Consider the following 19,974-nt stretch of genomic DNA (forward strand, 5'->3'; position numbering starts at 1 on the left):
GTGTCGCTAATACGACGACGATGCACGTCTAATGCACATCAACACCCTTTGTCTTGATTTATCTATCAACCCTTAGAAAAAGAAATGCTTAATCGCTAAGAATACAGAGTACACATCTACATATACACGCCCCCCACCACCTTGACACTACATGGCGCCCGCTTGTTCCATCTTACATAACATCCACAAACCCCCTCCCACAACTCAAAGCGCAGCAATAGCCTCTAGCAGTACATCCATTGCCCTCTCCCCTACACCCTCCAACCCTTCTCGCAGCGCCCACGCAACATCACTCTGCAGACCCAGCGGCACATATACACCACCCTCATCCTTCTTCACCTCCATCCTCTCACCCAGCCTACTCGTATGCTCCCACTCCTTAGCCGCCTTCTCCGCATCCTCGATGACCTTGCTTGGGATCCCGCACATGGCAGCACAATGCATACCAAAGCTGCCCTCTGCAACCCCCTCTTCAAGCTTGTACAAGAAGGTGATCGATTTAGATTCGTCGTCGACATGAATACGCATCCGCTTATTCTGTACTTCGGGGTGGAATTCAAACTCCTTGGCGAGTGACCGGTAGTGCGTGGCAAAGAAGCCCACGCAGCCCACTCTCGATGCAACGTCGTGCAGCACGGCCTGTGCGACTGCCACGCCGTCGTAGGATGAGGTACCACGACCAAGTTCGTCAAGGATGACCAGCGACCGCGATGTCGCTTCCGACAGAATCTTTTGTGTTTCAGACAGTTCGACGAAGAAAGTGGATTGGGCGGCGAAAATGTTGTCGTTGGCGCCCAGACGAGACATGATGCGGTCGACGGGCGTGAGTCTGGCCGATGTACACGGCAAGTAGCAACCCACTTGAGCGAGGATAACAGCTATGCATGTCATACGGAGAATGGTGGATTTACCGGCTGCGTTGGCACCCGTGAGCAGACTGATGTTGGCTGCGTCACCGCCCAGCTTAATGTCGTTGGGAATGAAGTCGTCGACGGTGTTGAGCATGCACGGGTGGCGAAGCTCCTCGAACTCAACAACAGTTCGTTCGCCCTCTATGAAGACAGGTCGGCAACTTGGCTCTCCCAGCGATGCAGACGCTTTTGCAAGACTGATGAGGCAGTCGAGCTGGGCAATGATCTTGACTGCTGCAAGCCAAATCTTGTAGTCTTCGTCAAAGCGCTGACAGAAGCGAGTGGCAACCTCGCGAGTGATCTGACCGTGAGTCTCTTGCGCTTCTTGCAATGCTCGCACCAGCTTCCGCAACTCGGGCGTGTAGTAACGAGTGACCTTAGCTGTGGCTGACATCTGGTCCCAGCTATTGGGCACCTTGACCTTCTTCGGCACTTCCAGTTGATAAATCTCCTTTCCGAGGTGGTTGTAGATGATTGCATTTGAACCCTGTTCTTTGCGCACCTTCTTCAACAGCGTCTCGAGGTTAGCCTCGCAACTATCAATCTCCGCCTGGCTGTTATCGTAGTCTTCTTCGACACCAGCTTCAGGGATCAAAATCCCATCTTTCCTGGCTGCTTCACGGTCAAAGGCAGACTTCCACTTCTCGAGACATGCAGCTAGATCCGGCATCGATGAAATGAGCTGGCCAATAACGCCCTCTCCTTCGCTAAACTGCTTCAGCAAACTAATGGTGTACTCAATCTGCTCGAAACCTTCCAAGACCTTTAGGAAGTCTTGTGCCTTGCAACGGCCAGCGTGCACACGGGAGATAAGACGCTCAAGATCCGGCAGTTTGCTCAGTGAGCCGCTGAAGTTCTCCATAATGGCCGAGTCCTTGTTCAGCGCATCCACGGCGTCAAGGCGAGCGTTGATCTTTTGTGCGTCTGCCAGCGGATGGCAAACCCATTGTCGGAGTAGTCGTTTGCCAAACGGTGTGATGCAGCGGTTCAGCATAGCGAACAATGTGCCCTCTGTCGCTCCATCAAACGTGTTTGCAAAGATTTCCAGGTTGATCAAACTTTGTCCGTCGAGCACTAAGCTTGTCGCTTTGCGAATAGGATCGTACCACTGAAAGTTGCCCAGCGTAACGAGATCGCGCTCAATCATCAGTGTTCGCAGATACTGAAGGAGAGCACCGAATGCGGACATGACAAGTTCTTTCTCGCGGGCTTCGCGTAACACCGGTGGCCATGCTTCGATATTGTCTTCTGTTGGTGACTCGAAATAGTTGTTGACTTCGATTTCTCGGATGGTGATATCAGCTGGCCAGAATTCTTTATTCAACTTCAGCCAGTTCCAGATGGTGGTTGGTCCGGTGTTGTTCTTCAGAATACGAAGCGCCTTCGCTGAAACACACGACTTTTCTAAGAGCAACTCGCCGGGCCTCATTTGTGCAATGAGAGTTTCAAATTTGGTCATATCAATATCATCTGTAAACTCACAGAGCTGAAACTGCGCAGTTGCGGTGTCAACAAACGCAATTCCGAAAGCGGGCAAATTGTCCCGGTCAATCTCCTTGATCGCCATGCAGTAGGTCGACATTTCGCTCTGGAGCATACCAGTGTCGACAAGAGTACCTGATGTTAGGACAGTGGCCAGTTCTCGACGAATGACTTCCTTGCCCTTCTTCTCAGCCTTCTTTGGCGTTTTGCCCTTATCGTCACGTTCGCGCATCTCTTTGCCCAGAGCAGACTCCATCTGGTCAACCCTAGCCACTTTGTAGCCAGCAGCAACAAACTGTGTTGCCCACATATCCAACGAGGCTTCGGGAACACCCACCATCCTCATGTTGACACGATCAGTCAGCTTGAGATCAAAGAGCTGGTGGCCAATTGATGCATCTTTCTCGTAGAGCTCGTAAAACTTTCCTTTCTTGAAGAAAACTATAGTGTCCCACCACTTGCTCTTGATCTCCCAGTACTGCTTTTCAAAAGGCGAAAATTCACGCCAGGCAGCTGGCGGGATGAACAAGGTACGAGGATCGTAATCAGGATGGTCTGGCGGATGGCGGTCGGCGTCTTGCATATTTGCCAGCCACGGGTATCTTGCTTCAGGCTCTGAAGCAGAGGGCTTCGCTTTGGCTCTTACACTTAGTTCCTTCTTCAAAGAAGGAACCGCCTTTCGTGGCTTGAATACCGTAGGGTTCTCGGGGTCATAGATCCATTGCTGTGCTGTGGATGTGCTATTAATTACGATATCTGCTTCATCGTCGAGATCGTTGTCATTGACAATAGGTGGTGGCGATGATGCAGGTGAGACTTTGGTGCGTGGCTTTGTAGATGTTGGACGTTTGCGCTTCTTCGATACGACTTCTTCCTCAGAATCATCCGGTACGATGAAGTCATCAACATCGTCGTCTTCTTCTTCTTCTTCCAGCATTGCTCTTTGTGTGGCAGCGTCCAAGCCAAACTCATCGTCGGAGTCGTCGTCGACAACCACTCGCTGGCGCTTTGTAGCCCGACCCCTCGCGTTGTTTGCGATAGGTCCGAGTACATCGTCATCTTCATCGTCGGATTCGGCATAATTGACGGGTTTTCTAGCCTACCGTAAGAGTTAGCATGATGTGTATTGAGCATACAATGGTGTGTCGGCATACTTTACGTGTTGGGCTACTAGGAGTAACATCTGCTATTTCTGGAAATGTTGCTCAGTGAATGAACTTAGCTGTCTGACAAGCAACAACGAACCATTCTCCTTGTTCCGCCCTACTGTAAGCTCTCGGTCTTGTTTGATAGGACTTGAGTAGTCCGGAGCATCGCTGCTAGGAACCGGTGTGATGGCAGTGGAAGGCTTTGTAAAAGCCTTTGAGGCTATTTTAGAAGTGAGCGTTTTTTGGACTGGTGTGACATCAGACGGTGCGGGGCTTGGTGAATTGGTAGACTTCTTCTGGAAGAAGCCGAGAATAGATTTCTGTCCCTTCCCTGACTGAGAGACTGAGGAAGGTTGCTTCTTTTGGGATGGGCGAGGCGTCGACATTTCGTTTCCTTCGACACCGCGAGCCATTTTGCTAGTGCTATGGCAAGTGTTGAGGAGGGTAATGGCAACGGCAGTGAGATGGCGGTATCCATGCGACTACCGGACTCTGGGGCGATAGGGAACGCGTCGACGCGTTGCGCTAGTCCACATTGGGTCGCTGATTGGCTTGGCAGATATTGCCTTCCCTTCAGGTGAACTTTCTCTTTAGCATCGACATCGAACTTTGGCCCATGCATTACACTTAAATAGACAATGAGAAATCAGTTAGGGAGATAAGACTCTACAATATCTACTCGACCAACAGAATATCTCTCCTAGAAGAAACTGTGTCATTTCTTATTGTGTGATGCTATAGGAAACCGATGTGAGGAAAGGCGGGAGAGAGCTTATACCATGCAACAGACCAGACACCATCCTATACCCCTCTCATGCCCACTAGGTCGTTAAAGCAGCTTTCCCTACTCACTTCCACCTACTTGTGTGGACAGAAGCAAGACTGAAGTATAAAATACGGTAGGTAACAACATGTCGAATACAGCACGTCGTCGAGGATGCTCCCCCTCTTAGACGACTTTCCATCCGGTGCGCTAGGCGACCGATGATATCTTGAACTTGAGCTAGCTGACGAGCCAGTCTATGATCCCAAGCTGCCAGACTCTGCACTTGGGCCGCTGCGATAGCTTGAATCCGATGATATCTCGTAACCTGAAGAACTATACGTGTGATGCGCACGCGGGCGGTCATTGGGATGGTCGATCGTCTCAGAACGATGGCCATTTAGCGCCTGGATGTAGACTGAAGTCGGCATTGGAGGCCATGCAACAGACGGCCTAGGCTGACTTGAGGCTGTGACTGGCTGTCTTTCGCTAAGTTGTGCTTGGCTCGCAATACCTCGCTCTTCTGTTCCATCTGTAGCGGCATACCGAGCTGTAGAAAGGTCAGATCAGCTTCAAAGGAGAACCTTGGTGACATACCATTGTGGGTAGTGTCGTAACGGTTTGCACTGCTGTCCACCCTATGGGTGAGGTGCTTCTCAAGGCCATCGCTGTCTGCATCTGGATTTGCAGTCGAGTAATTGAGTAGCCTGAGCAACTTGTAGAAGCCTACTGCGAGCAAGGCACCGAGCAAAGGCCCAAGCCAGTAGATCCAGTGATGACCAGGCCAAACACCCGTGATAACAGCAGGCCCGAAGGAACGAGCAGGATTCAAGGAGGCTCCAGTGAAGTATACGCCGGCAAGCTCAGCAATGAAAAGCGCAAGCCCAATGACAAGCGGGGCGAGGAAGGTGGCCCTGTGCTTCTCTGCCGCTAGCATGAAGATGGTAAGAAGAAGCATGAAAGTAAGGAACATTTCGATAAACAAGCCTCTCGTCACTGAAGTGTCGGAACTGAGGGTTGTGTTCACAGCCAAAGGTCCAGGTAAGAGCCCAGAGACTATAGCTGCAGCGATAATGGCACCGAGGAACTGTGCAACGATGAGCAACAAAGCCTTGATGATCCCAAAGGCTCCGGCAAGACTCAAGGCGACTGTCACCTAGGCAATGTCAGTGGCGCAAGCCAGCTCAGAGCAAGAAGGTAATACGTACAGCAGGATTGAACAAGCCTCCGCTGATGCGAAAGAAGACCCAAACAGTGACTGCTAGAGAAAACCCAAAGGACAGAGAGATGTATAGCAACGATGCTAGATCCATGTTTGAGTTGCCGTTGATCTTTCGGACATTGTTTGCAACTTGAGTACCAGCAAAAGCGAAGAACAGGAAGAGAAATGTGCCGATTAGCTCGCCCAGAAACGCGATCAGCAGGTGACGGGTTTTGTCGGAAAGCCCTCTGAGACCATGCCGTCGCTCCCCCGAGTAGGTCGGGTCTGCTGAATATCCTGTCACCGTGGTTGGCATGGGGATCGGAAAGTACGATTTATGCTGTTAAAAAGAGTCGGAGAGGAGCTAGAGATACTTAGGGATTGCAAAATGATTGTATAAGTTGGATGTGTGTTGTTTGGGGATGAACTGGATCCGTGAGAGAGGTGGTGTTAAAGAGTAGAACAGGAAAGGCCACTGGCCAACAATAAAGTTGGCAGGTACTTCCAGAGTGCCTGTCATCACTGCATGTTGAAGGGTCCGCACACTAGAGAAGGCGTGTATCACAAGCTAGGGCTTGGCTGTAGCTTCAACTACAAACTAAGGTTAGTTTCTGGAGGATCTTCATGTGACGCTATATAGCAAGTAGGCATAAGGATGTCAGTAATAACTAGGTAAGGAAAAATACTTGAATTGTGCTCAAGGGTTCAGACAGAAGCCATTTGCCATATGCACATGACTGTGGCTACTCTAGCAGGAGGGGTTTTCGGAAGTGATACATTCACTGTCACCTGTAGACTGCAATATGAAGAAACCCCACTGCGAACACCGGTCATAAACGATGTACGGGTGCCCTTTCTTCGCCTTGTTTGAAATTGTCCTTAGGATACTATCGTAGCATCAACATAGCTACTTGTGTAGCAAGCGCCGCCTCCAAATTAGGTATCATGTAAGCGTCTTTCACATGCGCTATTTTGTGAAAATTGTGACATTAGAGAGTTGAGCTGTACAGGATGCTGGTAAAGTCTGATAGCAGTTGTTCGACACCAAGTAATCGTTACATGTCAACGCCTGCCACACGTTCTTGTCCGATTACTCAACCACTTCGTCACAAGTTATTTTTGAAACACCCTCTGCTTGAAAAGCATTCTTTCCTTCCCTTTGGTCATGTCATGTACCGCTACAACACTCCTAAGGAAATTGGCTCCAAGTAAGTAGGACCCTACGTATACACCGAGGGTACACTGGCCCGGTTCAAGATCGTCTCCGAATTGTGAAGTTATAACTGTGGCACGATCAAGAAAAAGATCCACACCTCCAATACGTACACTCGCACCCGCATAAGATGCCTGGAAGCTGTATTAGCGCCTGGTTGTCATTTTTTTCTTTTGATATCCACACGTACATTGCAGTTAGCTACCCAATCTCCGTCCTTTGTTTGGTAAGGGGGTGGATCAATAGATTTGTAGATCTCGTCGATATATGGTTTTGGAAGGATAACGCCCCAAACAGAGGAGACAACTTGCAATCGACGAAGTCCAGGAATATATTTCGCTTGTTCAGTCCATTGCACAAACTTGCCACGTGGATTTCTTTTTTTTCACAATCAATTAGTTTATAGGCAATCAAAACGCACCGGTTGTAGAAATGCTGACTCTTTGGACTTGACTGTAAAGCCATCCGGTATGATGGTCCAGTATCGTATTACCCCATCCGCAAAATCGCTAATCACTGGTGTAATCGCCCACGATCCAGTAGTTGGTACATTGGGTGGCAGGCCTCCAATAGCTAGCGCGCCATTACTTGCAAAGTCGACTGAGTCCTTGTAAACGGGATTTAGGGCGACAGAGAAAACGGGTGGATGAATCAGGCCTTGTTCATAAGCAGTGAAAATCCACGGTGTCTGCGAACGAGGTCAACAAAGCAGGTCGGCTACTGATTTCTGAAGAGTAGAGTACTTACGTATGAGTAGTTCGCCTTTAGCTCTTGAGTATCGGTGTTTGGAAATGAAAACCCTGTGAACGGTCAGGTCAATGAAGATATACACCAAAGAGGTGTCAAGTAATGCGTGACAGACCCGCGTAACCACCTAATGGCTTTGTCGTCCAATTCTGTTCTACAGCGTGGTCGCAGATGGCTATCTCCTGTCGGTTAATATGAATACCAGCTAAGCCGACTTTCTCGTAACCTCGTGGCCCTGAAGCACCAGTCCCATCTCCGTAGGTGATATTCAGAATCGGGCCGTTTATCTTGCCACCAGAGAAACTGGCGGTATCATGGGCAGTGAACGGGCACGTATCCGTAGTACTGTATAACAATACCAAATAGTGATTAGTCGGGCATAGTGTGTAGAAGTATCTTCCAGCTTAAGAGGACTTACTACTTGTTCCCGTCTTGGTCTGAGCATTGAAATCCTGGCGCAAAGACCAATGTAAACGGAACCCCTGTGTTGAAAATCAGAGTAGACACTTCGTCTCCGACCTGGACGTCGACCCCAAAGATATCGCGGGCATTACGCAACCCAGTAACGTGCCCTGGAAGAGCGATTTCCTCGCTTGAGAGAAATTCGTCTCGGCGAGAGAGCTGAGAAGAAGAAGAAGATATATGATGAATGGGAACGAGGTGTTCGGCAACGGGCAGATCAACGCTTCTGTCTTGCAACTTGCTTGCTGCTACATAATGTGCGATGGACAAGGCTACGAACAAAAGAATTTTGTGATTTCTTATCATCGCGAGATGCATATCAGATTCGTTTGGCTGGAAGACTCGGAAAACTGTGGTGACAGTGGAAACGAATAGGATAGATGAAGAAGGCAGAGACGCGAATATAACCACAACACAGCGCTGACTGCCCACCCACCGACATGTCGTGTTCGACCGCATCATGCGGAGTGATCAAGATCCATGCAAAGTATGTTGATATTTCTAAATTCAATTGCCCGCGGATATTTGCGGTCGTGAACATAGCAACATGTGCGACAGTGCATTTTTGCGATGTAGTGTGCCTTCTGAATTAGGGACAGCAGTCGCCAATAGGACGCTGCTCTATACATTCTGCTGTATTGCTCTAGGACATGTCGATGAAACACATAGGGGGCATCTATAATCGCTTTGGCGATCCGTCTCGGATGCTTTATCCTTGCTTACTATCATACGATGGGAAAAGTGTGCCGTCAATATCTGATAATTAGGTTTAATGACGTGTTCCAGTAAGATTGATTACGAAAGAAGAATACACATAACTTTGCTTTATGCACAAATACAACGCAGCGAGTATTGGACCTAAACTCGTGACGGTGGGTGTAGTTTGCAGACGGTTACCCAGAAACCAAGATCGATGGCTCACACAATGCTTACGCGACATCGAGCAAACTTTACCTTGCAACAATATGGGTATGCTAGTAGTCATTTTTTGAGGTTTTTCGCGGGTAGCCGTGAATCTGTTGGTTAGGGTTGGATTAAGACGAATTGTTAAGGAATCGCCCTCGATTCAGATGGGAGCCGTGTACTCTGTGCACGTGACTATGCCCTTCTGGTCCTTCTAGCCGAAGGGGTCCCCAACGGGTCTCCGAATGTTGCCCTTCCTGGACTGAGGTCCAAGTATCGTGACACATGTAGTGCAAGATGTATGCTGAATGCTAGAATAATCCGTGCTAAGCTGCATACGTGTAGTACATAGGTTCTCGCAGAACTAAGATAATCTCTAACCTGGAGGGGCGTGATCTTCACATGCGCCCGTGACCGATCCCCCTAGCGCCTTTCCCAATCCATTGCGACATCATGTTGGGCTGCTCCTAGCATCCGCCTGCGATCCATGAAACAGTGCCTTTCGGCTCTTCGCTAGCCGCCTTGCCTATATTTCACATATCCACTGTGCCGCTTCCTGTTCGCTTTTTTCTTCTTCTCTTTTGTGCGCTGATCCTTCTTCCAGCTCCGACTGCACAAAGTGGCCCAGTCTCCCCGCCACTATTGGTACCGCGTCATCCAGTAGTCCACGCTCCCCGCCCTCAACTTGCGCCTCGTGACAGTCAACAGAGATCACACCACGCCCAGCTGCCTTATATCAGTCCATGCATTTCCTCTGCTAGATTTCCAGCGCGTGCTGCTGCTTTTTTTCCTCTGAGCTTGCGTCTATCCGACAACTACCGCAAGCATGCGACCACTCCGCCTGATAGTGTCGCTCTCCACGAGCCTTGCGGCCTTCACCATCGTCCTGTACATGATTTTGGGGAGTTCTGTAGATGCTGACCAGGGGAGTATATCATCCACTTCAAGTCCCGGTCGCTTCAAAGCCCTGTTCTCGTTTGCTTCACCAGGCTCGCTATTTCCGCCGTCTGCCATTATTAGCCTGACCGACGATAACTCGACTTTCTTCCTCGCTCGGCCCGCCGCATTCGGTCCTTTGCTGCCCAAAGAAGGCTTGAGCGGCCCTCTGTGGGTTGGCAGTGGCTTCGACGATGATACCATAGGTGCTGAGGGCGAGTTGGGCTGCAGCGATGTGCCTGGCTGGCACGACGACGGCGATGATTTTGTTACCACCCCGCAAACGACCGCAAACACCAGAAACAAACTCAGGAATACCATGTTGGGCAAGGATGTTACCCCGAAGGATAAAGTTTTTGAGAGCGGACGCGATTCATCTGATGACGTCGTGACAGATGATGGTACAGACGATCATTTGCAGCCCCATGGCTTCAAGGCGCACGCACAGCCAGGAGGTCTTCACGCTGATATCCAATCACTTCAAGAGAGCGCAGAGATCACAGGCAAGATTGTGCTCCTCAAGCGAGGTGGCTGTGGTTTCTTGGCCAAAGTGCAGTGGGCACAGTCGCGTGGTGGGATAGCTGTCATTGTGGGTGATGATGTTCGCGGCGGCGCGCTCGTGAGGATGTACGCCAAAGGAGATACCTCCAACATCACTATCCCGTCTCTCTTCACGTCGCATACGACCGCCCATCTTTTATCTTCTTTGATGCCGAACGAACGTGTACTCACGGATGCTGCTCAAAATTCCCCAGATTATATCCAGAAGGCCGCCAAGGAGTCAGGGCCCGCAGCTGATGATAAAGAGTACAACCATAAGACCACAAAAGGAACAGCTACCACGTCCCAAACGGGTTGGTTACACTCGTTCATGGCTTTGTTTAGGGTTGGTTTCAGTGAAAACGCACCCAAGGCCGGGAGCCGACGACCACCGACTAGTGGCAATCTTGAATGGCTGGAGATGGACAGTTTGAACAACGACGACAAGCCTATAGAGACGAAGGCTACAGTTCCTTTTTCGATGCCTAAAAAGGCTTCAGGCGGTGTTGTTACTGGCGAGCAAGATTGGCGTGTTCCTAATATTCTTCAGACATCTGCCAACGGAGGTCAGAAAGCAACGGCCACAACATCTATGGCAGCCATGTCAAATGGAAACGAGTTACCTACAAATAACGGGTACATCAACACACAAGCGCAACACAAAGGACTTTGGGTTACGCTTACTCCGACAAATGTCTCCAGTAGCCCTTTCTTCGACACTCTTCTTGTGCTTGTTGTTAGCCCATTAGTTACTTTGACCGTTGTATATGTATTGCTTCTCCTGCGATCTCGCATACGACGCCGTCGGTGGCGAGCGCCCAAATCTGTCGTTGAGCGTCTTCCTGTCAGGACTTATCAGACCATTAGCGATTCTCCTTCTTCCTCTGCCGCAAGCCTGCCTGCAGATTCTCCAACCACACCTCTACTTCAACCACTGCCCTCTAGATCTAGGTCTCTCGACTCTCGTTCGCGTTCTTCATCGGATTCTGATGTCCCGGGCGCTTCGTCGTCCGTGCAGCATGGTCCCCGTGGTCGCGAACAAAAGAAACGCGAGTCAGGACTAGCGGCCTGGAGACGACGCTATGGCGGGCGCCAGAAAGAATGTGTCGTTTGTCTAGAAGAGTATGTTGATGGCGTCAGCCAAGTCATGAGTTTACCGTGTGGCCACGAGTTTCACGCGGATTGCATGTAAGTTTTCCACCCTTTGTTTGTCCACGGACTAGTCTGACGTATGTAGTACTCCTTGGCTCGTCACTCGTCGGAGGACATGCCCTATTTGCAAAGGCGACGTCGTACGTTCGTTGAGTTGGCGCCATGACCAACTGCAGTCAGCGTCACCAACACGCTCATCCCAGCCTCCTACTGGCGGTGAAGATGTGCAGACGCAAGCAGCTGAGAGTCATGACATGTCCCCTTCAGCTTCGCGACCCGTACCGACGCCCGGATCAGCACAGACTAGCCCCCGACCAACTGACGACGTAGAGGCAGGTTGGACGAGGGATGACTCGTATCGAAGTCCTGTCTCTTCACTGAGAGAGCTAGCTTCGTCTGTTTCTACCGTAGTATGGCGTGGATTCGACGCTGTTCGGAACACTACTGGTTTTCAACGATCTCCACCCGAAGAAGTTGATCGTAATCGGTAATGTTACGATTACGAATTATGTCCAGATATGAGGACTTTTGGTTGCATTCGAGATATATACCCCTGGGAAGCACATTGGCGTTGAATTTGGATCTGAGTATCGTTTCGGAACTGGATGTTCCCTTCACCATCAAGTGACAGCATGGAAAGCTCGGAGTAGCATGTCTGAAACCTAGATTTCCTTGGAGTCACTGATCACCTCACTTTCCTATTTCTTTTCCACTCCACTCAGAATTGCAATAGACAGGATTGCCATTTGCAGCTTGACGTTTTTCTTTTTTTCTTATGTTGGACTATCTTACCTAGGCTGTACCAAGCAAAGAGCGTTCAGGTAATATGTGTCGTGTAACACCCACCAAAAGCTATTATGTTACACAACAGATGGGAACCGACGGAAACCGACGCGAGGACAATGGGCCTTGAACTTGGCACCAGCGCTCTCAGCCGCTATGGAGTTTCTTAACTCTGATGCAAGCTCACATTATTCTATTGTATACGTTACCTATCGTGTTCTCATTGGGTTGCTCGAGGGCGTCTGGCACAACTGACTGAAAAGGGCTTACTACTATATCGCATTCATAATCATGAATACGAAATCTGGAAGCCCACGAACTAGTTACCGCACCACATCAGGCCATCGAACCATTGGAAACCTGAAGCCTGACGGTGGGTAAAAGGCTCAGAAGACGTACGTAATGAACAACCACCCAGCTTGTGTTCTTGTTTCACAGATACCCATGCACAGGGTCTCGTATTCTGTGCTGTAAGTAGCCATCTCCAACAAAGAGTTGGCGTTCAACCGAATTGACGACATAATATATGGGGCTTGGGATGTGGTATAGGACCGGGGATAGGGGTTCTGGAACCCGAAAATATTGCTTGCATGATCAGCAACCCCACTGCGGCAACCAACACACCCGCATATCCACAAAACCGCTTACCTGTCTTGGTATAGTGGTTTGACGACGAACCATTTGCTATATTCTCCTTTCTTAAGATGATTAACTATGGAAACGCTGTTAAAATAAGTAAACCATTGGCTGGTCGACTCTGCTTACCTGCTTACGGGAGAATGGGAGTCTGTGTAAGATTAACCGTTAGATGTCTCGTATTATCCCTACAACGAACCATAGCATTTTCCAAGTATGCTAAAAGCTGCGTGTTCAATTGCCAAGGAGCATGGCAGATTTCAGCTACATACGCACAACAGTGCTGCCAAGACGGTGGAAATAGTAAGCCGAGATGTGATGTTCATCACGCGAAAGGTAATTTCGGGGACGTGAGCAGAGTCCAAAACTTAGTTTTTGCAAACCAATCGGAACTTGTGGAGGTCAGCTTGGCGTGTGGTGTGAGAAGGATGTCACCTATGCTTTGTTGATTAAAAGAAAAGTGCGATATTGCGGGTCGTGGTCTGCACTTTTGATATATAAATGCCGGGTACGAAGGGCCTATGCGATCCTGTATAATCATTACCCTCATCTTACATCCAGAAGCAACTTAACATTAATACTAATTCTGAACATGAAGTTGCTTTTCCTTATTCTGCCCTTCTTGGGAAATGTCCTTGCACTGGTACCTCGCGCGCCACAAGCAGTGCCCCCAGCATGCACTTGCGACACCGTATTCTGCGCCCAAGTCTGGCCCGACTCCTGCTACTGCGCCAACGACGCCAAAAAAGCGTGTTATGAAAAATGCGGTGGAAGCCCTCCAACATACGATACCTGTCCTCCTCGAAGCGTAGCAGCACGCGCGCCACAAGAAGCAGCACCAACGCCCATATCAACACCTACATCCGCACCTACACCTACACCCCCGTCTACCTGCGTCTGCGAACCCGTCTTCTGCATAGACTCCTGGCCTGAATCCTGCTACTGCAACAACGACGCCAAGAAAAACTGCTACGAAAAATGCGGCGGCGAAGTACCAGAGTACCAGACCTGCCCGCCGCGAGAAGTCGTCCCAAAACCAGACCCAATCCCCAACCCAGATCCCTCCACAGAGTGCAAGTGCCCAGAAATAATGTGCATCCAATCCTTCCCCGAAGGATGCTACTGCGCCAACAATGCAAAACTACAATGTTACGAGTTATGCGGCGGCGAAGAGCCAGTCCTGAGTGTAAGATTATGACCCCCCCTTTCTTCCCCTTCCTCGTAGCAACAGCAACAACGGTCTTTGTCCAAAAGATAAAAAAAAGAAAAGTTAGTTAGGAAACTAGTAACTAACAAGACTACTACAGAGCTGTGACTAACTTTCGAACCCTTACCCTGACCACCAACCCTTGCCGCGCCGCTCAGCTCACCCCCAGCCCCTTCCCATCCTGTTCATCTGATCAACTCTGCATTGAAAATCCGCTGAGACCCGGCTCATGTGGCCCCGGCGTACGGCGACCCGGGCACTTGTGTCGAGGACGTCATGTGGTGGTGAGATTGCGGGGTCGACGCGTAAGTAAGAGGGCGGGGACAGTTTTTACGTGGGTGATCCTTGGGATAATTGTTATCCTCATCGGGGAGATACTATGGGACTGTTGCTGCTAGGTGTGTTGGACGGGTTTTGGGTAATCGTATTGTCTATTTTTATACTAGTAATAAGCATTGATTCGATCAATATTTTCTTCACCTCCAAGGTTACACGTAGACTTTCACTTTTCAACATAAAGTGCACACAAAAGTAACAGTCAAGTTTCACAATATTCTTCTCATGATATTGCTAGGCTACTATAGTACAATCATGATCATGAAAAGAGTCGGGGCCAGAACAGCGCGGGAGCCGTCAAACCCAAGAGCAAGTTCGCTGAAAAATACGCCTTTGAACTCCTCCAGCTTCGGCCCAGAACCAGGCTCAACGAAGCAAATGCAGACAAAATGGCCCCTTCAGATGTGCCCAGATGACCTTCCCATGACGCCTCTAGATGGTACGGATCTCCCTCTTCACCAATACCTGGGGTTTGCAGAAAATGCACCCCTGCCGTCTCAAACGCCGTCTGAACATAACGATAATGCCGTGGTATCAAGCCACCGAAAGAAAAAACGCCCGGAACGCCGCCCATGCTCGTGAGAAAATGTCGAAAAAATTTGGTCGTAACCATACAGATGCCGCTAAAGTCAAAATAGAAAGCAAGGAGATGGACTGCAAGCACCGGTCTAAGCAGGAGATCTCAGCAATAACTGGCTGTGATGTTCTGCACGTATGCATCGGCGCAGGACTCTTGACCAGAACATGAACTGTTCATAGGGTCGAGTCTGGATGAGCTGCTGTGAGGTTCGGTAACAGCCCTATCGCAAAAGATTAGCAAGGATAGTCGAGAACAGATGAAACAATTCAGCGAATGACGCCCCAACTGTCCATACTACTCAAGCCTCCAGTGCGCTCCTTCTTCTTGAAAGCATTCCAGAAGCGAAGCGTCTCGTCACCAGCGCCAGTAACAATTACCTGACCATCTGGACTCATAGCCAGGTAAAGTACACGGTAAGTGTGGCCGGTGAGCGAAACTACTTGTTGCATGCTTGGGTACTTCCAAACTATGATTTGGTTTTGGCTGTATCCATGGGTGGAAACGATCTCGTTGCTGTTCTTGGACCATGCGAGGTTGCATACTTGGCTACCGGTATCGAGACTGTTGATGAGGTTTGCTGGCGCTGTGGGTGAAAGTGGAATATTGGTGGTCGCTGCTGCTGATGCAGCCGCTGATGCAGATGCGAGAGCTGAAGCTGACGGGCCGTTTGAGGATATGAGCGTGTTCCAGAACTTGATTGTTCGGTCTGCTGTACCACCACCGCTAGCCAGGAGACCTCGTTGATGCGGACTCCAAGCAATTGCTTTGACGGCAGCTTGATGTTCACTCCACTTGAATGTAGGCTCTGCGTTGAGCTTTTCCCACACCATGAGCTTGTTGTCGTTGCCTCCGGAAGCTAGTTGACCGTCTTCTTGGTTCCATTTGAGCCCGCAGACTTCTTGCTTGTGGCCTACAAGCTTGCGAAGCCATTGTTCTGGCTGTCGAACGTCTCGATGGTAGATGGTGCGATCCCTGGATCCAGAAGTGAGAATGTGCTCGTTCCATGCAAGGGCCCCAACACGAGCGGTGTGGCCAGTCATGGTACGAAGGCGGCGCTGAGTCTGTGCGTCCCATATTTGCACTTGGCCTCGATTTGTACCAACAGCAATATGTGAGCCCTTCATTATGTTAGTGCGCCTGCAGATTATACACCCTGTATGAGACTTACACGTTGTATCCAGTTCACGCTGGTGACAGAATCATCGGCAAGTTCACACAGCTTGGTAACGCGACCACTGCTTGAATTCCACATGTATACACATGACCCAAGGCCTACGCCTAGAGTGTTTTGGCTGCCCCAATCTACCAGGTTTAGATAGAAATCGTCTGCTAGATCCGGCGCATCCAGAACTTTGTACGGTACTTTGGAAACTGCGCGAGCTTGACGTTGAGGGCTGAGCAGCATACGTTGACTACTGTACTTGATGGGAGATAAACTGTAAAGATCTGATCGAGCATTGAGGTTGAGCACGCCGTGCCGACTCGAAGGCGTTCTTGACGGTGTTGGCTGGCCCGAGTAGGAAAAGAGGTTCTTGTGCGGGGTAGATGGAGTCCCTGAAGGGGGCGGTAGCGAGGCAGTAGTCCTCGCTGGAGGAGTATGTGAGCGCCCTGCGCCCCTCATATTGCCACTGTCAGTCGGCGACAAACTCTGGGGTAAGGCTTGAGGCACTGAGCCCTCGAACATTTCTTGTCGGAGTACGGCGGAATATGTGCGGTTGGCTTCCTCAGCTATGACCTAGTCAGTTATGGATTGCATGAAACACTATGGTTGTCCTTACTCTTCTGAAAGTGCAACTCGTTATGGGGAGTCCGCCTAGCTTTGGACGGTGTCGCTGGCGATGCGTCATCGTGGAGTAGATTGAAGCTTGCCTGAAGATCCTGGCCTGCGCGGTTTGGAATAAATCTGAGTGAAACTTTAGTGACGTGCGTGCTTGCAGCTTCAGCGTAGCAGTCTTACCTGTCACCGTACGTCCGCGGGCGTTTTCGGCTCGGGCTTGCTGTTGGTGTCCGCTCTCGCACCCGGCCAGCCTGTTCAATATGTCCAAGCGCTTTTGACAAAGCTGCGGCATCTATTGGTTCCGAGTTGCGACTGAGCCTTTTAGTGGGGAAGGACTGGCTGCGCTTGTGGGAAGCAGTCGGTGGTGTTTTGGACTCGGGCGGGGAAATCAGCGTCGGTGTTGCGATGTCGTCTTCGGACTGTATATTCGCCGTAGCTGCGTCGCTTAAATGGCCTCGTGCCATTGTGATGAGTGCGCCGGGTTGTGGGAGGTGAGGTGGTGCGGGTGGTTGTTGTTGTCGTTGTTGTTGTTATTGTATACCAAGCAGGATAACAAAGACGTTGCGGGGTGGGACACGTCAAAGGCAGCGGATTCGAGACCGTGTACTCGTCTGAATAAGGATGGCCGAAGAATGAAGGTGAAGGCAAGAGGGGTGAGGTAAGTGCGGCGGTGAGGTGTGAGTCGTCTTGTTGCGACAGATGGCTGCCCCTTGGTTGTTTATCCACCTCTTTGGCCAACAACACGGAGTTTTTGCGCACACGGGTGCGAACAAGAGAAGTGACGTTATGCGGGATCAGTGCGCATCGGATCAGTATGGCGGCTGTGGTTGTGGTGGTTGGCGCGCAACGGGTGGGGTGTCGGCGGTGACCTTGTTGTGGTTGCGGGTCGGGGCTTGGATGCTGGACAGCCGCGAGTTGGCTGGGGGAGCAACGAGCGGCGGCGGTAGCGTAGCGGGCGCAGGCAACGAGCGAGGGGCGGGAAGCTAACAATGGACAGCCACAGGGTGCATCTACGCAAAACGAGGGTGGTTGGGGATGTGAAGATGCAAACACACTGGCCGAAGCACCTTCCAACCTCACACACAAAAGCAGAGGCAGTCGCGATGGTGCGCGAGGGCAAGAGCCACCTCGTCGTGCCTCCCATGTTTGGCTTGTCGCTGTTTTGATGTTCTTCGCACGCGTTGACGCTGGCTCTCGTCCAATGAGAGCCCGCCTGCTCGATTAGGTTAGTCCCGCCCGCCTGCCGCGGCCTCTCGTCCATACGTCGATACGTCGATACCCCACACACCGCCCGCCGCCCTGCCTGTACCTACTATGTACGTAGCCCTGGTGGTCCAATGCCTATCGTGCCACCTCTAAAGCTGCAAACCACACTACTGCACCTCACTCCCTCTGCCCCTTCTATTGTACCACGACCTCCTTTTCGTCTGTTGCGCATCCATCGAACCATGAGCTCCAAGCCCTCTCTCCAAGCTGCGGAGGACTTTCTCTCCTTTGTGAATGCCTCGCCCACGCGTATGATGAATTCAAGGACCCGGGCATTGACACGTACTAACCATTCAAAGCATTCCATGCTGTCAAGTCAGCAAAGGAACGACTAGAGAAGGCCGGCTTCAAGCAGATCAAGGCAAGTCTGCAATTGCCCCTCCTTCCAGCCCCTGCATATATCCTGACCAGAAACACCAGGAACGAGACTCATGGGCACCCACCCTCCAGCCCGGAGGCAAATACTACCTCACCCGTAACACCTCCTCCATCGTCGCCTTCGCCATTGGCCAGAAATGGAAGCCAGGAAACCCTATTGCCATGATTGGCGCCCATACCGACTCGCCCTGTCTGCGCATCAAGCCCGTTTCTAAGCGACAGAGTGACGGCTTCCTCCAAGTAGCCTGCGAAACATACGGTGGCGGGCTCTGGCATACTTGGTTCGACCGCGACCTCAGTATTGCTGGCCGGGCCATGGTGCGGACAAAGGATGGCAACATCGAGCAGCGCCTTGTCAAGGTGGACCGACCCATTCTGAGGATACCCACACTGGCAATTCACCTGGATCGCCAGGAGAACTTCCAATTCAACAAGGAGACACAGCTGTTCCCCATCACTGGCCTGGTTGCAGCAGAGCTGAACCGCCAGGGCAAGACCGAAGAGACCAAGGAAGAGACCAAGGACACAGACGCCGAGGGTTCATTCGAGCCACTCACCGCTCCAACTGCCAGGCACCACCCTTACATTGTCGACATCATCGCCGAGGAGGCAGGTGCAGAAGCCAGCGATATTGTCGATTTCGAGATGGTCCTGTACGACACACAAAAATCAGTCATTGGTGGTCTAAACAACGAACTCATCTTCTCCCCACGCCTGGACAACCTCATGATGACTTACTGCAGTGTCGAGGGACTTATCAAGAGTCTTTCCTCTCCATCGGCGTTGGAGAAGGATTCCATTATTCGACTCATCGCGTGCTTTGACCATGAAGAAATTGGCTCGCAGACAGCCCAAGGCGCCGATTCCAACCTTTTGCCTGCGGTAATCCGCCGTCTAAGCGTCCTGCCCGCGTCCGAGAGCAACTCTAACAAGTCATATGACAAGTTGGAGGCCGATACTGCTACCGCATTCGAGCAAACTTTGGCAACATCCTTCCTCGTGTCCGCCGACATGGCTCATTCAGTTCACCCCAACTACCCCGCCAAGTACGAGTCGCAACATAGGCCCGAGATGAACAAGGGAACGGTCATCAAGATCAATGCCAATGCCCGTTATGCCACTAACACGCCAGGTATTGTCCTGCTCCAGGAGGCGGCGCGTCGTGCGAAGCCCGCTTCCTACAATGTGTCGTCGACCAAGGAAGGAGTTCCACTTCAACTTTTCGTTGTTCGCAACGACTCGTCTTGTGGCAGCACAATTGGTCCCATGCTGTCAGCAGCCATGGGTGCTCGCACCCTTGATCTGGGCAACCCTCAGCTCAGCATGCACAGTATCCGTGAGACGGGTGGTGCGCATGACGTCGAGCACGCCGTGAACCTGTTCGATAGCTTCTTTGAGAACTACGAGGAGTTGGAGAAGAAGATCATTGTAGATTGACTGGGTCAATCCAAGCTGTGAAGAAGCATACGAGGCCAAGAACCATGTAGAATGTGTAAACGAATGATGAATAAAAAATGAGTACCTTTTTTACCTTCGGAACTGATCGGTTTCGT

General features: G+C 50.7%; 7 protein-coding genes across 7 annotated transcripts; 3 read left to right on the forward strand and 4 right to left on the reverse strand.

Annotated features, from left to right (window-relative positions):
- Positions 1 to 204: 204 nt before the first annotated feature.
- Positions 205 to 3,954, reverse strand: COCMIDRAFT_3903 (uncharacterized protein; the record flags this gene model as incomplete). Its single annotated transcript, XM_007688188.1, has 3 exons — positions 205 to 3,492; positions 3,548 to 3,585; positions 3,639 to 3,954. 3 exons carry the CDS (start codon positions 3,952 to 3,954, stop codon positions 205 to 207), a joined length of 3,642 nt encoding a protein of 1,213 aa, XP_007686378.1.
- Positions 3,955 to 4,561: 607 nt separating this feature from the next.
- COCMIDRAFT_35348 (uncharacterized protein) lies at positions 4,562 to 5,821 on the reverse strand (the record flags this gene model as incomplete). Its single annotated transcript, XM_007688222.1, has 3 exons — positions 4,562 to 4,854; positions 4,902 to 5,460; positions 5,513 to 5,821. 3 exons carry the CDS (start codon positions 5,819 to 5,821, stop codon positions 4,562 to 4,564), a joined length of 1,161 nt encoding a protein of 386 aa, XP_007686412.1.
- Positions 5,822 to 7,118: 1,297 nt separating this feature from the next.
- COCMIDRAFT_24966 (uncharacterized protein) lies at positions 7,119 to 8,369 on the reverse strand (the record flags this gene model as incomplete). The annotated part of the gene is made up of 5 exons (XM_007688203.1): positions 7,119 to 7,406; positions 7,466 to 7,518; positions 7,581 to 7,810; positions 7,884 to 8,086; positions 8,364 to 8,369. 5 exons carry the CDS (start codon positions 8,367 to 8,369, stop codon positions 7,119 to 7,121), a joined length of 780 nt encoding a protein of 259 aa, XP_007686393.1.
- Positions 8,370 to 9,656: 1,287 nt separating this feature from the next.
- Positions 9,657 to 11,949, forward strand: COCMIDRAFT_91206 (uncharacterized protein; the record flags this gene model as incomplete). Its single annotated transcript, XM_007688236.1, has 2 exons — positions 9,657 to 11,494; positions 11,544 to 11,949. 2 exons carry the CDS (start codon positions 9,657 to 9,659, stop codon positions 11,947 to 11,949), a joined length of 2,244 nt encoding a protein of 747 aa, XP_007686426.1.
- Positions 11,950 to 13,469: 1,520 nt separating this feature from the next.
- On the forward strand, positions 13,470 to 14,196 carry COCMIDRAFT_3907 (uncharacterized protein; the record flags this gene model as incomplete). The annotated part of the gene is made up of 2 exons (XM_007688189.1): positions 13,470 to 14,063; positions 14,185 to 14,196. The coding sequence occupies 2 exons, from the start codon at positions 13,470 to 13,472 to the stop codon at positions 14,194 to 14,196; spliced, it is 606 nt and encodes a 201-aa protein (XP_007686379.1).
- Positions 14,197 to 15,266: 1,070 nt separating this feature from the next.
- On the reverse strand, positions 15,267 to 17,241 carry COCMIDRAFT_35351 (uncharacterized protein; the record flags this gene model as incomplete). Its single annotated transcript, XM_007688223.1, has 4 exons — positions 15,267 to 16,118; positions 16,169 to 16,728; positions 16,779 to 16,903; positions 16,958 to 17,241. The coding sequence occupies 4 exons, from the start codon at positions 17,239 to 17,241 to the stop codon at positions 15,267 to 15,269; spliced, it is 1,821 nt and encodes a 606-aa protein (XP_007686413.1).
- A 984-nt stretch (positions 17,242 to 18,225) lies between these two features.
- COCMIDRAFT_35352 (uncharacterized protein) lies at positions 18,226 to 19,858 on the forward strand (the record flags this gene model as incomplete). The annotated part of the gene is made up of 3 exons (XM_007688224.1): positions 18,226 to 18,292; positions 18,343 to 18,404; positions 18,464 to 19,858. The coding sequence occupies 3 exons, from the start codon at positions 18,226 to 18,228 to the stop codon at positions 19,856 to 19,858; spliced, it is 1,524 nt and encodes a 507-aa protein (XP_007686414.1).
- Positions 19,859 to 19,974: the final 116 nt, after the last annotated feature.

Source organism: Bipolaris oryzae, assembly GCF_000523455.1.
Source record: "Bipolaris oryzae ATCC 44560 unplaced genomic scaffold scaffold_39, whole genome shotgun sequence".
Classification (NCBI taxonomy): domain Eukaryota; kingdom Fungi; phylum Ascomycota; class Dothideomycetes; order Pleosporales; family Pleosporaceae; genus Bipolaris; species Bipolaris oryzae.